The sequence below is a fragment of the Symphalangus syndactylus genome, chromosome 4, assembly GCF_028878055.3.
Source record: "Symphalangus syndactylus isolate Jambi chromosome 4, NHGRI_mSymSyn1-v2.1_pri, whole genome shotgun sequence".
Taxonomy (NCBI): domain Eukaryota; kingdom Metazoa; phylum Chordata; class Mammalia; order Primates; family Hylobatidae; genus Symphalangus; species Symphalangus syndactylus.
The window spans coordinates 60,083,982-60,097,182 of NC_072426.2; the positions used below are offsets into that span (position 1 = coordinate 60,083,982).

Consider the following 13,201-nt stretch of genomic DNA (forward strand, 5'->3'; position numbering starts at 1 on the left):
TATTCTAAATTGTTGATCTACAGACACCCAAATTCTCTCTCACTTTTTGCATTCAAACATTCTGCTTCTCTTGCTGAAACACCTTCTTTGTCTTCCCTTCAACTCTTCACCTAGATGGCTCCTCCTGCTGCAAAAATCATCTCAGATTCACCTTCCCTTGTGAATGCTCTTTTGTCCAAGTTGTTTCAGCTGCTTGCACTACCTGCCTTCATTCCACACTCACTCAGATACTCCTGAATGCACTAAAACTCAAATGAAACATGGCCCCTTCCGAGAGGTTTCCTGACTCTACTATGAGCACTTATAAAATGCTGTTTTGGTTCTCTACTGTAACACTTAGTCCTGTCATAATAATCCTCTAATGGCTTGTCTGTTTCTCCAATTATACTGAGTTCCTTGAGAGCAGAGACCATCTTATTCACCTGTTGTAATCCCCGAAGCTAGCACAGTCTAGGAGAAGGAGTGTTAAACAAGCAATTAATTCACTTATTCATGAGATTAAACAACTAGGCATATATTTGTTGCCACAGCCCGCCCCACTTTCACCCTTTCCAGAAGATATAATTAACTGAAAGATAAAATTAAGGCCTGTAAATAGAATGTATTTATAGACAAGAGAGTCTTTTGGAAGGCAGTCATAAGCAAACACCTTTCAGAATATGGAAAATTAGTTATATTCTTCCTACATAAATATCCAAGTGATATTTGATTTGTAAACTACAGTCTCTTGCACTTATTTCCTTCCCTTCAAAATATGAATTTCTACTCCACTATTGGCCTATTTTTTACTCGCTAACCATTCTGGACTTTAAAGTCTGCATAAAACTATTAGTATTCATATTTTATCCCACTTACAAGCGCACATCAAATATGTAATTAGGTTAAAACAATAACATTATCTTAGACAATATTTTCAGACAAAGGAGAATTCATCGACTATAGTATCCAACACCCAGTAATACAAATTAATACAAAAAATTATAAACCTTCACATATTCTAATGCCAAGCTGAAAGGTCTACTTAGCATTTTTCTTTTAAGTTGGCAGTAAAGTGAGAATGATGGCGATTGCTTTTAATAGATTTGGCAACAACTCTAGGTTTACTATTATTCATATGGAATTTTCTTCACATGGTAGCCAGCCTGTGACAAAAAAATTTACTAAATTTCACAATTATTTTATTTTTTAGCCAAGGTAATACAAGCATTTGGAATGTATTATATGAAAAATCTATTTTTAAACTAATTTCATATTATACAAATAAATGTTAAATATATAATTGATGTTTGTGGAATCTTCCCTATGAAATATCTGTAAATTATAAACTTGGTATTGTGAAGCTGTTCTGATGTTAAATGGAGACGCTTTATTGACACATTGAGCAATAGTCTTTGACTCATGGATTCTTATAGTTAGAAGCTTAGAGGTGTAGTATTCTGTTCTCATGCTGCTATAAGGATATACCTGATGCTGGGTAATTTATAAAGAAAAGAGGTTTAATTGACTCACAGTTTCACAAGGCTGGGGAGGACTGAGGAAACCTACAAACATGGCAGAAGGGAAAGCAAACACAGCCTTCTTCACATGGCGGTAGGAGAGAAATGACAGCCAAGCGAAGGGGGAAGCTCTTTATAAAACCATGGGATCTCATGAGAACTTACTGTCAGGAGAACAGCATGAGGAAAACTGCCCCCATGATTCAATTACCTCTCACCAGGTCCCTCTCATGACATGTGGGGATTACAGGACCTACAGTTCAGATGAGATTTGTGTGGGGGCACAGCCAAAGCATATCAGAGGTCATCTAGTACTTTGTTTCCAATTCAGGAATCCCTTTTACAGAATCCTTGGCAAATGCTTACCTAGCCTGTTTACTATTTTTTTGTTTATTTTCTTTTTTAGAATGTTATTTTTCAAATTGAGTTGAAATCAGCCTCTTTATAATATTGACCATTAGTCCTAATTCTATGCTTTGAAATAAAACAGAGAGGAGTTGAACTATCCACCACTCTCCAGGTTATAAAAGTAACAAATCCAGAAATCATTCCTAATTTTTTTCTTTTCCACTCCTTCTATCCTTCTCTCACTGATTTAGTCCTATCAGTTCTAAATCCAGATACACATTTCATCCATCTACCTCTTTCCATTTTTACTGCCACTAGATGGTAGTCCAAGCCACCATCATCTTTGACCTAGACAAATCTAAACAATCTCTAAACAATCTCTTCTAAACAATGAGAAGAATTGTTTAGAAAAATTCTTTTCTAAACAATCTGTGTTTCAATTCTCATCTTTCTAAAATCTACTTTCTATACCAGTGGTCTCCAAATTGGAATACATACACCAAAGAGTAATGCAAGATGATTCATTAGGATGCAAAAAGAAACATAAGAAATTCTACTTACATTTCTTTTTATCTCATCCCTTTTAATTTCTACTCTGTGTAAGTTTTATAATGTTCCTAAATTAATACAATATACATAAGTGTAATTTATAAATAAGTAAATGTGCATATATTAGGGGTACATGCTTAAATATTGAATACTATTTTTCAGATGTGTTCTAATTAACATAATGGGATTATTACTCGTCAGATTTGCACACTGCCTTTATATAATGTAAAGATTAATTACAACTATAGCTCTCATTTGTCTCTTTTGCTTTTTATTAAATTTGTAGTCTAATATATTCAACTTCTCAGATCTGTTTATGTAGTCTTATATAGCTAACATGTAAAAAATTGATTTTTAAATAAAATATCTTTTATTTATCCCAGTTAGATTTTCTTACATCTTGTTTTAAATTTTGAGACAATCTTATAGAAAAATTGCAAGTGCAGCACAAATAGCATTTTTCCCGAACTGAGAGTTAAGAGCCAATGTGATGTCCCATCACCCTCAATACTTTAGTATTTCCTACAGACAAGTGTATTCTCCTATGTTAGCCACAAAACCATCAAAATCATGAAGCATTGTTATTCCATTTTAATCCTGAGATCCCATTTAAGTTTTGCCAGTTCTCTAGATACGTTCTTTATTGAAACTATTCCAATTCAAAACCACATATTGCATTTAATTGTCATGTCTCCTTAGTCTCTTTCTTTTAATTCCTTCCAGTTTTTATTTTAGGTTCTAGGGGTTCATGTGCAGTTTTGTTACATGGATAAATTGCATGTCATGGAGGTCTGGTGTACAGATTATTTTGTCACCCAGGTAGTGAGCATAGTACCTGATGGGTAGTTTTTCAAGCCTCACTCTTCTCCCATCCTCCATCCTCAAGTGGGTCCTGGTGTCTTTTGTTCCCTTCTTTGTGTTCATGTGCAATCAAAGTTTAGCACTCACTTATAAGTGAGAACATGTGGTATTTGGTTTTCTGTTCCTGTGTTAATTCACTTAGGATAATGGCCTCCAGCTGCATCCATGTTACTGCAAAGGACATGATTTTGTTCTTTTTTATGGCTACATAGTATTCTGTGGGTTATATGTACCACATTTTCTTTATCCAATCTCCTATTTATGGGGATTCAGGTTGATTCCAAGTCTTGCTATTTTGGACAGTGCTGTGAGGACTTATTTTCTGAGTTGTTTTTCTTTCTTTTCTTTTTTTTGATTAAATGAAACACTCCTACCTGGCCCACAGAGTTGTGGAGGCCAGAGAAGAGTATATCAGTAAAAAAAAATTTTCATATTATATTCACTTTCATTAAAGTGTAAGATTATCATTCTTACCCCCCAACTAAAGTGCCAACATACAGTTGATTTTTCATTATTTTATTAAAAAAGAATAATGGGCAGCCCTTTCAAATGCTAAATCATTCCTAAGCTATTTACCTAATGCTGATCCTTTTTTATAAAAGACAATGAAGCTAACTTGGCAGGATTTTTCTTTTTTGACTTTGTCCCATTTGTTATTTTTGAAATGCTCACAAATCACGTACTTCAAAAAAATCATTCTCAAATTTTTCTGGGATCAACATAAGTCTCACTATCCGGTTTACAAATCCTTCCTTTCTTTAATTGGAAAGTTAGAACAGATTTGCTTCTCAAGACTTCTGGCATCTTTCCTCTGCTCCTTGATTTTTCAAAAAGTACTGATATTAACTCTTAAAAAGAACAGAGCGCATCGGACTTTGCCACTGCTGATCAGGAATCAGTTTCACAGCCTGGTGGGGCAGGTTGAGGGTGCTGGGGAGAAAACCACAACTTCTCTACGTCTCTATTTTCTCATCTATAAAATGAACTTAAAGAATCTGACTTCTCACTGTTGTAGTGAAACTTAAATGCAATCATGCATATAAAAAAATCTATAAATTAAAAAGTGTTATGCAAATGTTAGTGACACCCAATTCAGCATTCTGGGATAATTGTTAAAGCTATCACTGAATAAATGTACTTTCCTTACTAGACTCTGCTCCCTTCCAATGCTTGCAGCAACCCAATATGTATTATTATCCCTATTTTACAGATGAGGAAACTGAGGATCAGAGGGATTAAGTACTTCCCAAAACCACACAGATAATAAGCAGTGGAGCAAATTCAAACCCAGGTCTGTTTGATTCCAAAACCTACACCCTTAACCCACACCCCAAATTAACTGAAACTTCCTCCTATTCCACCATAGAAGCTGGAACTCATTTAAGCAGGAGCTGCTCTGAAAACCTCTTCCCTGTTATAAGCTGCTGTCAAACTTTTATGTTGCTGGTTTTAAATTTTCCAATTTAAAAACCATTCTACTTTCTAGAGAAGACAGAAACCTTATAGTTGATTAATAGCTCTGAACTCCTATTTATCTGTGAACACTACACCATTTTCTGAAAGCAGTAAACCTCTTCTTGCTTTCTTTTTTTTTTCTGTAAACGTTTCCTGTATTTTATGTTTTTCATAAGCCTCTTTTCCTGTTGCCTTTGCCAATAGGTGAGAAAATGACCAATTTAATTAGAAATGCTTAATTGGTTTACCATTTGATGAATTAAATAGACAATCCAGCCAAATCCATTTTCTGCATAACATAATTATTTTGTTAATAACTCATCCCCATGAATGATTCCCAAAATTTTTACCCATATAGATATCTCCCTTTTTAATTTCCTCCAAGTTTCCATTAATGTGTATTTACCAATTTGTGATGTACTTGTGTGAAAAATTGTTTTTTTTTCTAATTTTAGAAAACATTTACTTGTTAAAAAATTAGTTTTTTCACAATTGAATGTTTTGGATCCTGGACTGGTCCAAAACTTATCAAGAACAGGCCAGGTGCAGTGGCAGTATTTTGGGAGGCCAGGGCAGGTGGATCACCTGAGGTCAGAAGTTCAAAACCAGCCTGGCCAACATAGTGAAACCCTATCTCTACTAAAAATACAAAAATAAGCCAGGCATGATGGTATGCACCTATAATTCCAGCTACTCAGGTGGCTGAGGCAGGAGAATCATTTGAACCTGGGAGGCGGAGGTTGCAGTGGGCCAAGATCGTGCCACTGCACTCCAGCCTGGGTGATAGAGTGAGATTCTGTCTAAAAAAAAAAAAAAAAAAAAATCAAGAACAGTAACAATGCTTTCTAAACTTGGTATTTTTATGATGTTTATGAAATGATTATTTCTTTGGGAATTTCTTACATTTTAAATTACCACGATCATGACTATTGCAAAACTGACAGCTAAATGATCAGTGGAATAAACAGGGTCCATGTGAAAGCTGCTTTGCAATAGTGATAAGATATCACTCCAGCGCCCACAGAAACATCAGTGTGTGTTGCAATTAACACTTCAAAAAGCTCATAGTTTCATAATGCTATCATTAAAACATTAAAAATAAATTGAACTATTCATCCAAGGCATGTATAACATGTTGGCCTTTCAGGTTAAATCACTGTGAAAAAAGTTGCTTTTGACCCCAATTTTTTTTTGTAATTTGATTCCAAGAATATCTACATATTTACCCTGACAATTTTCTGCATCCTTAATTTTATTTTCATTTTTATATTTTCTATTTTGAAAGTGTTTTTCAACTTATAACTACAGAATCAATTTTTAAATGTCAGAAACTAACTAGTATATTGTGGCCCAAGTGAAAATTCATACACTTATGTAATAATAATCCCTTCTTGGAAAACGCCCTTGGCAAATACCACTGGAAAGAGAAAAATGCAAGAAATTAACATTCACTTAATTTTTAACATATTAGAAAGTGTTATGCTTTCTTAGACTATTTTATAAGTGATTATAGTTTTTTAAAAAGAGACACTGTGGGAAACATACATAAGGACTTATTACCTGTTATTTTTGGAAAAATATAATTTGTAGCACTAGCTAAAACATTTATTCTAAAATGATTTTTAAACAATAATGTATTGTGTAGTCAGAAACCTCTTTCTCGTTCCAGAGATCTAACAGATTAGAGATTAAGGGCTGGGCACGTTGGCTCACGCCTGCAATCCCAGCACTTTGGGAGGCCGAGACGGGCGGATCACGAGGTCAGGAGATTGACACCATCCTGGCTAATACGGTGAAACCCCGTCTCTAATTTAAAAAAAAAAAAAAAAAAAAAAATTAGCTGGGCGTGGTGGCAGGCGCCTATAGTCCCAGCTACTCGGGATGCTGAGGCAGGAGAATGGCATGAACCCGGGAGGCGGAGCTTGCAGTGAGCCTAGATCACTCTACTGCGCTCCAGCCTGGGTGACAGAGTGAGACTCCGTCTCAAAAAAAAGAATGAACTATTGTTTGACAATCAAACAGGAGATTTTTCTATAATTTTCCTTGTATTTTTAGTACTTCAGAGTTAGCTTGAAATAAATGATCTCAGGAAACTAGGAGCTAATGATTTAGAAGGCCCCTAGGTTAAAAGTAATAATAATAATAACACTCTGATTCTGTATATCTTTTCTCTTACCTTGTCAGTTTTCAGTCATGTAATTAAGAGATTAGAGTTTATTCAAATTAATTCCACTACAAGAACTTTAAAATACTCTGAGACTGGGCACAGTGGCTTCGCGCCTGTAATCCCAGCACTTTGGGAGGCCGAGGCAGGTAGATCACTTGAGGTCAGGAGTTCGAGACTAGCCTGGCCAACATGGTGAAACCCCGTCTCTACTAAAAATACAAAAAAAAAAAAAATCTGGGCATGTTGGTGCATGCCTGTAATCCCAGCTACTGGGGAGGCTGAGGCAGGAGAATCGCTTGAACCCAGGAGGTGAAAGTTGCAGTGAGCCGAGATCACGCCACTGCACTCCACCCTGGGTGACAACCAAGACTCCATCTCAAAAAGACTTTGAGATAAGTGGCAAAATTTTAGTTTCAAAAGTACTGGTTTAGATTGAAATGTATTTCAAATGTTAAATAGGAAGTTAATTAGAGTAAGACTTGTGAGTAAAGAGCAGAAATGCTGAATCGGTCATTTATCATTGGGGTCAATTATAATTTAACAATGATGCCCATAGAAACATTTTTTAATTTAGGGATCATTGTTTTATGTAGAATATCTCTTTTATCCTGCCCTGATAACAAATTTTTTCTCTTTTCTTAAGGTATCAGATACACACCGGACTTCAACATTCTATCATAAGACCTACCCAACCCAACTGTTTACCTCTGGACAATGCCACCCTACCTCAGAAACTGAAGGAGGTTGGATATTCAACACATATGGTCGGAAAATGGCACTTGGGTTTTTACAGAAAAGAATGCATGCCCACCAGAAGAGGATTTGATACCTTTTTTGGTTCCCTTTTGGGAAGTGGGGATTACTATACACACTACAAATGTGACAGTCCTGGGATGTGTGGCTATGACTTGTATGAAAACGACAATGCTGCCTGGGACTATGACAATGGCATATACTCCACACAGATGTACACTCAGAGAGTACAGCAAATCTTAGCTTCTCATAACTCCACAAAGCCTATATTTTTATATATTGCCTATCAAGCTGTTCATTCACCACTGCAAGCTCCTGGCAGGTATTTTGAACACTACCGATCCATTATCAACATAAACAGGAGGAGATATGCTGCCATGCTTTCCTGCTTAGATGAAGCAATCAACAACGTGACATTGGCTCTAAAGACTTATGGTTTCTATAACAACAGCATTATCATTTACTCTTCAGATAATGGTGGCCAGCCTACAGCAGGAGGGAGTAACTGGCCTCTCAGAGGTAGCAAAGGAACATATTGGGAAGGAGGGATCCGGGCTGTAGGCTTTGTGCATAGCCCACTTCTGAAAAACAAGGGAACAGTGTGTAAGGAACTTGTGCACATCACTGACTGGTACCCCACTCTGATTTCACTGGCTGAAGGACAGATTGATGAGGACATTCAACTAGATGGCTATGATATCTGGGAGACCATAAGTGAGGGTCTTCGCTCACCCCGAGTAGATATTTTGCATAACATTGACCCCATATACACCAAGGCAAAAAATGGCTCCTGGGCAGCAGGCTATGGGATCTGGAACACTGCAATCCAGTCAGCCATCAGAGTGCAGCACTGGAAATTGCTTACAGGAAATCCTGGCTACAGCGACTGGGTTCCCCCTCAGTCTTTCAGCAACCTGGGACCGAACCGGTGGCACAATGAACGGATTACCTTGTCAACTGGCAAAAGTGTATGGCTTTTCAACATCACAGCCGACCCATATGAGAGGGTGGACCTATCTAACAGGTATCCAGGAATCGTGAAGAAGCTCCTACGGAGGCTCTCACAGTTCAACAAAACTGCAGTGCCGGTCAGGTATCCCCCCAAAGACCCCAGAAGTAACCCTAGGCTCAACGGAGGGGTCTGGGGACCATGGTATAAAGAGGAAACCAAGAAAAAGAAGCCAAGCAAAAATCAGGCTGAGAAAAAGCAAAAGAAAAGCAAAATAAAGAAGAAGAAACAGCAGAAAGCAGTCTCAGGTTCAACTTGCCATTCAGGTATTACTTGTGGATAAGCACAAATATTTCCTGTTTGGTTAAACTTTAATCAGTTCTTATCTTTCATCTGTTTCCTAGGTAAACCAGCAAATTTGGCTCGATAATATCGCTGGCCTAAATGTCAGGCTTGTTTTCATGCTGTGCCACTCCAGAGACTTCTGCCACCTGGCCGCCACACCGAAAACTGTCCTGCTCAGTGCCAAGGTGCTACTCTTGCAAGCCACACTTAGAGTGGAGATGTTTATTTCTCTTGCTCCTTTAGAAAACGTGGTGAGTCCTGAGTTTGACTGCTGTGCTTCAGTCAACTGACCAAACACTGCTTTAAATTACAGGAGGAGAACAATAACCTACCATCCGCAGGCATGCTAATTTGATGGAAGTTACAGGGTAGCATGATTAAAACTACCTTTGATAAATTATAGTCAAAGACTGTGTCACCTCAAAGGCCTTGAAGAATATATTTTCTTGGTGAATTTTTGTATGTCTGTCATATGACACTTGGGTTTTTTAATTAATTCTATTTCATATATATATATGTTTCTTTTCCTGTGAAAAGCTGTTTTTCTCACATGTGAACAGCTTGCACCTCATTTTATGATGCATGAGGCAATGGCAAATAAGAATGTTTGAGCACACTGCCCACAATGAATGTAACTATTTTCTAAACACTTTAATAGAAGAACATTTCAGTATAAAAAACCTAATTTATTTTTACAGAAAAATATTATTGTTTTCATAAAGTTATGCAAATGACTTTATTTTATTTTTATTTCCTGCATACCATTAGAAGAATTTTATTTCATTTCTTCAAATTACAAAGCACTGTAATACTATAAATTAGTGTAATACTGTGTGAATTCATAGACTATAAAAAACATCAGAAAACATTATAATCATCATTTTTCAACCAAGATTTTGAATGTAATAAGATGAATATATTCCTTACAAATTACTTGGAAATTCGATGTTTGCGCAGAGTTGAGACAACTTTATTGTTTCTATCATAAACTATTTATGTATCTTAATTATTAAAATGATTTACTTTATGGCACTAGAAAATTTACTGTGGCTTTTCTGATCTAACTTCTAGCTAAAATTGTATCATTCGTCCTAAAAAATAAAAATCTTTACTAACAGGCAATTGAAGGAATGGTTTGCTAACAACCACAGTCATATAATATGATTTTACAGATAGATGCTTCCACTTGGCTACGACATGGAGAAAAACGTTCCCATAATAATAAATAACATTTATATTAGGTTGGTGCAAAAGTAGTTGCGGTTTTTCCCATTAAAAGTAATAACCTTACTCTTATACAAAGTGGACGCTGTGGGGAGATACAGAGAAATGGAAGATATGGATCCTGCCTGGAGTGAGTAATCTTGCTTGGAAACCCCACATGCAAATGTCATAAGGAGAATTAAAGGAGTATTATCAGTAATGAAGTTTATCATGGGTCATCAATGAGCATAGATTGGTGTGGGTCCTGTAGACCCTGGTGTTTTCTTTGAAGTGTCCTCTCCTAATGCAGAGGCCTCGAAGCTCACAGTATGCACTTGAAAAGTCACAGATAGCTAGAATTGTCATCTTTGAAGTTATAACTGTGATCAGAAAATGTGTGTGGTGGTATGACAGCATACCATTAAATACATTTACATCACAGCTCAAAGGACTGTGATATAATACATTTATATCACAGCTCACAGTTTATGAAAATGTATAAAAGAATCTGTAATCTAGTACTGAAATTACTAAATTGGGTAAGATGATTTAAAGGATTTTAATATTTTGTTTCTAGAATATATGGCTCCATTTTATTTTATAAAGTTGTATTTCCTAAAGTTTGTGTTTTGTCGACAGTATCTTTTAAATGAGTCTTAAAAATATAGGCATATTGTTCATGTTTTCCTGTCCTGGTGGCACAAAAATAACGTGTCTTAAAATAGATGGCATCTTTTACATTTTTAAAAAATAGACATCTTTACACTAAAAAAGAGTTCTGAAGAAAGTAAGTTTGGGAGATGCTGGGTTAAAGAAAGTCAAAGGAGTCACTTTAATGCAGATTTTTCTTAGAATTTTTAAAATCTTAGCTTGTATTGTAACCCTGACAGAAGGAAAATGTTATACAGTATTTCATAATTTCACCACAAAACTGCTCTCTGTGGAACAATGCACAGGACTAGGGTTCTGAGGAACTATACTGTTATTGGAAACATAGTGTAAACATAGAATCATCTAGAAGTTCCTAGAAAGACAAAAAAAGAAGCAAAGAGGCAAATTAGGATTATGAAATACCAGTAGGTATCACCTATTGTGATGTAATTCTAAGTTCTCTATAAATGATTATAATCTCAGTGAAAATAATTTAGCCCACAGTATTCTACTGGAAATGGCTTCATGGATGTTAATCACTGTTTTAGAGAGTACCTGCCACCTGCCCAGGGCTCTAAGCAGGATGTGGTTTACGAGAAGTCTCAGTGTCTTGCCCTCAAGAAATTAAAATATAATCTAATAGTCATGTATAAGTCATGAACAAAAATGTTTCTAAAAATGCTGTCAGCAAATCACTAGGAATTTCAAGATGACCAAGAAGGAAAATACTGTGTCCTTAAGTTTTGTGCCCTAATCACTGATGCCATGTTAATATGGGGAATTCATTCTCAGGTGTTAGTTTCCTAAACTGTGATCTTCAGGATGCGTTTCTAGGCTGCCTGTGGTTCTTTCAAGTGTAAACTGCACCTCTTTTAAACCTCTGATCTTTCTTAGGGTTTCAAAAGAAACTCTCATTAGCTTTGTCGGAAAATAATTTTTGAATATGGCTATGTTTCTGGGTTGAGAAGGGATATAAAAACATTTTTTTCCAATGAAAACATCAACAACAAAAACATTTGTCATACCTTTCAGCCAGTGAAAACATCTACCCCACGTCTGTCAAGTGTCAAGTCTAACTAAAGAACTTGTTTCATCTGTTTTTACATACTCTTGCTTCCTTTTTTTAAAAATTGAATGGATATTTTTGTTTTCTTGACCAGGCCCCTTTCAAAATTCTTAAGAACAGAGGAACACTGTCATTGATAGTTGAATAATAATACTTTTTTGTACTTTCAACATTCCTCTGTGAGAATATACCATATTAGTGCGCACATCTCCACATTATTTCTTTATATTACTGAACAGTGTTTTATTATATAGATATGCCATTTTTTATCTTTTCACATGTTAATGGACACTTGGGTTGTTTCCAGGTTTAAGCTAATATAACTAAAAATGCTATATATTTTCACGTGCAGGTGTTTCTTGATTTTTTAAGGCACATGAATTTCGCATCAGGATCAGCTTCCTAAGCATTTTATTCATACGATTTTTGAACATACACATTGTGAATTTGTCAGTGGCAGAATGCATGAGGTTGGCAGGAAAAAATTTCCTTGCCAAAAGCAGCACAATTCCTCTGTGATAAACTAATAGCTACATCGTTTCCTCATACAATGACTTCATAGAATTCATTCACTCATTCAACAAAAACTTGCTGCATCTTACTCTCTCAGGCAATATTCTAGGATCTTGGGATATATCAGGGTATGAAATGAATAAAAATTCTTACCCTTGGGCAGGTTATCTTCTAGCTGAGTGAAGCAGACAATAAATAATAAACATAACTAATTATAACATTATATACCATATAAAGTAGTGTGAAAAAAGAGTAGATCAGGATAAGGGGAGGATTCACTCTACACCAAGTTTATCCATCCATTCATTCAGCATTTGTTAAGTGCCCCATGTAATGGTGTGCATCGGGATGTGATGGCAAGTGACATCACGCAGAGTCCTTGCCTTCGGGTAGTGCCCCTACCTTCAGGTAGTGCACATTCTCCTAGAAGATGCAGCCATGAACCCAATAATCAAACACTTCATCTCCGCCATCCTCCCGCCATGGCTACCCCACTTTCCTGCTTGATCTTTCTCGTTAGCATTTAATATGGTTCAGATTTTACTCACAAGTTTTCCTTATTGTCTGTTTCATTCCCCTAGAATATAAACTTCTTAAGAAAAGTGATTTCTGTAAGTTCTGTTTACATATGCATGGCCAGTATGTAAAATGATGTCCTACTTATACTTAGCACTCAATGTTTTTGAGTGAATACATAAGATAATCACATTTATCCATATGTTCAAACACATTTGTCTAAGTTTCCACTTTCCATTTCTGGTACAAGGATTTCATTGTTGAAAAACAGAACTAGTCATCCTTAATACCTTTAACAGCAATGATATGAAATGCAGAAATTTCTAACA

General features: G+C 36.0%; 1 protein-coding gene across 5 annotated transcripts in view; it reads left to right on the forward strand.

Moving 5' to 3' along the window:
- The window catches only part of ARSJ (arylsulfatase family member J), an 81,394-nt gene extending 68,478 nt beyond the window's left edge, over positions 1-12,916 (forward strand). Inside the window, exons 1-3 of one of the 5 annotated variants that reach the window (XM_055274743.2) lie at positions 4,465-4,512; positions 7,518-8,886; positions 8,983-12,916. In XM_055274743.2, coding sequence (XP_055130718.1) covers positions 4,465-4,512; positions 7,518-8,886; positions 8,983-9,008 — 1,443 coding nt within the window. In that variant the 3' untranslated portion in view covers positions 9,009-12,916. Of the gene's footprint in view, positions 1-4,464; positions 4,513-7,517 lie in introns of those variants that run through there. The other 4 variants (XM_055274740.2, XM_055274741.2, XM_055274742.2 and 1 more) reach the window with 4 other exon arrangements.
- Positions 12,917-13,201: the final 285 nt, after the last annotated feature.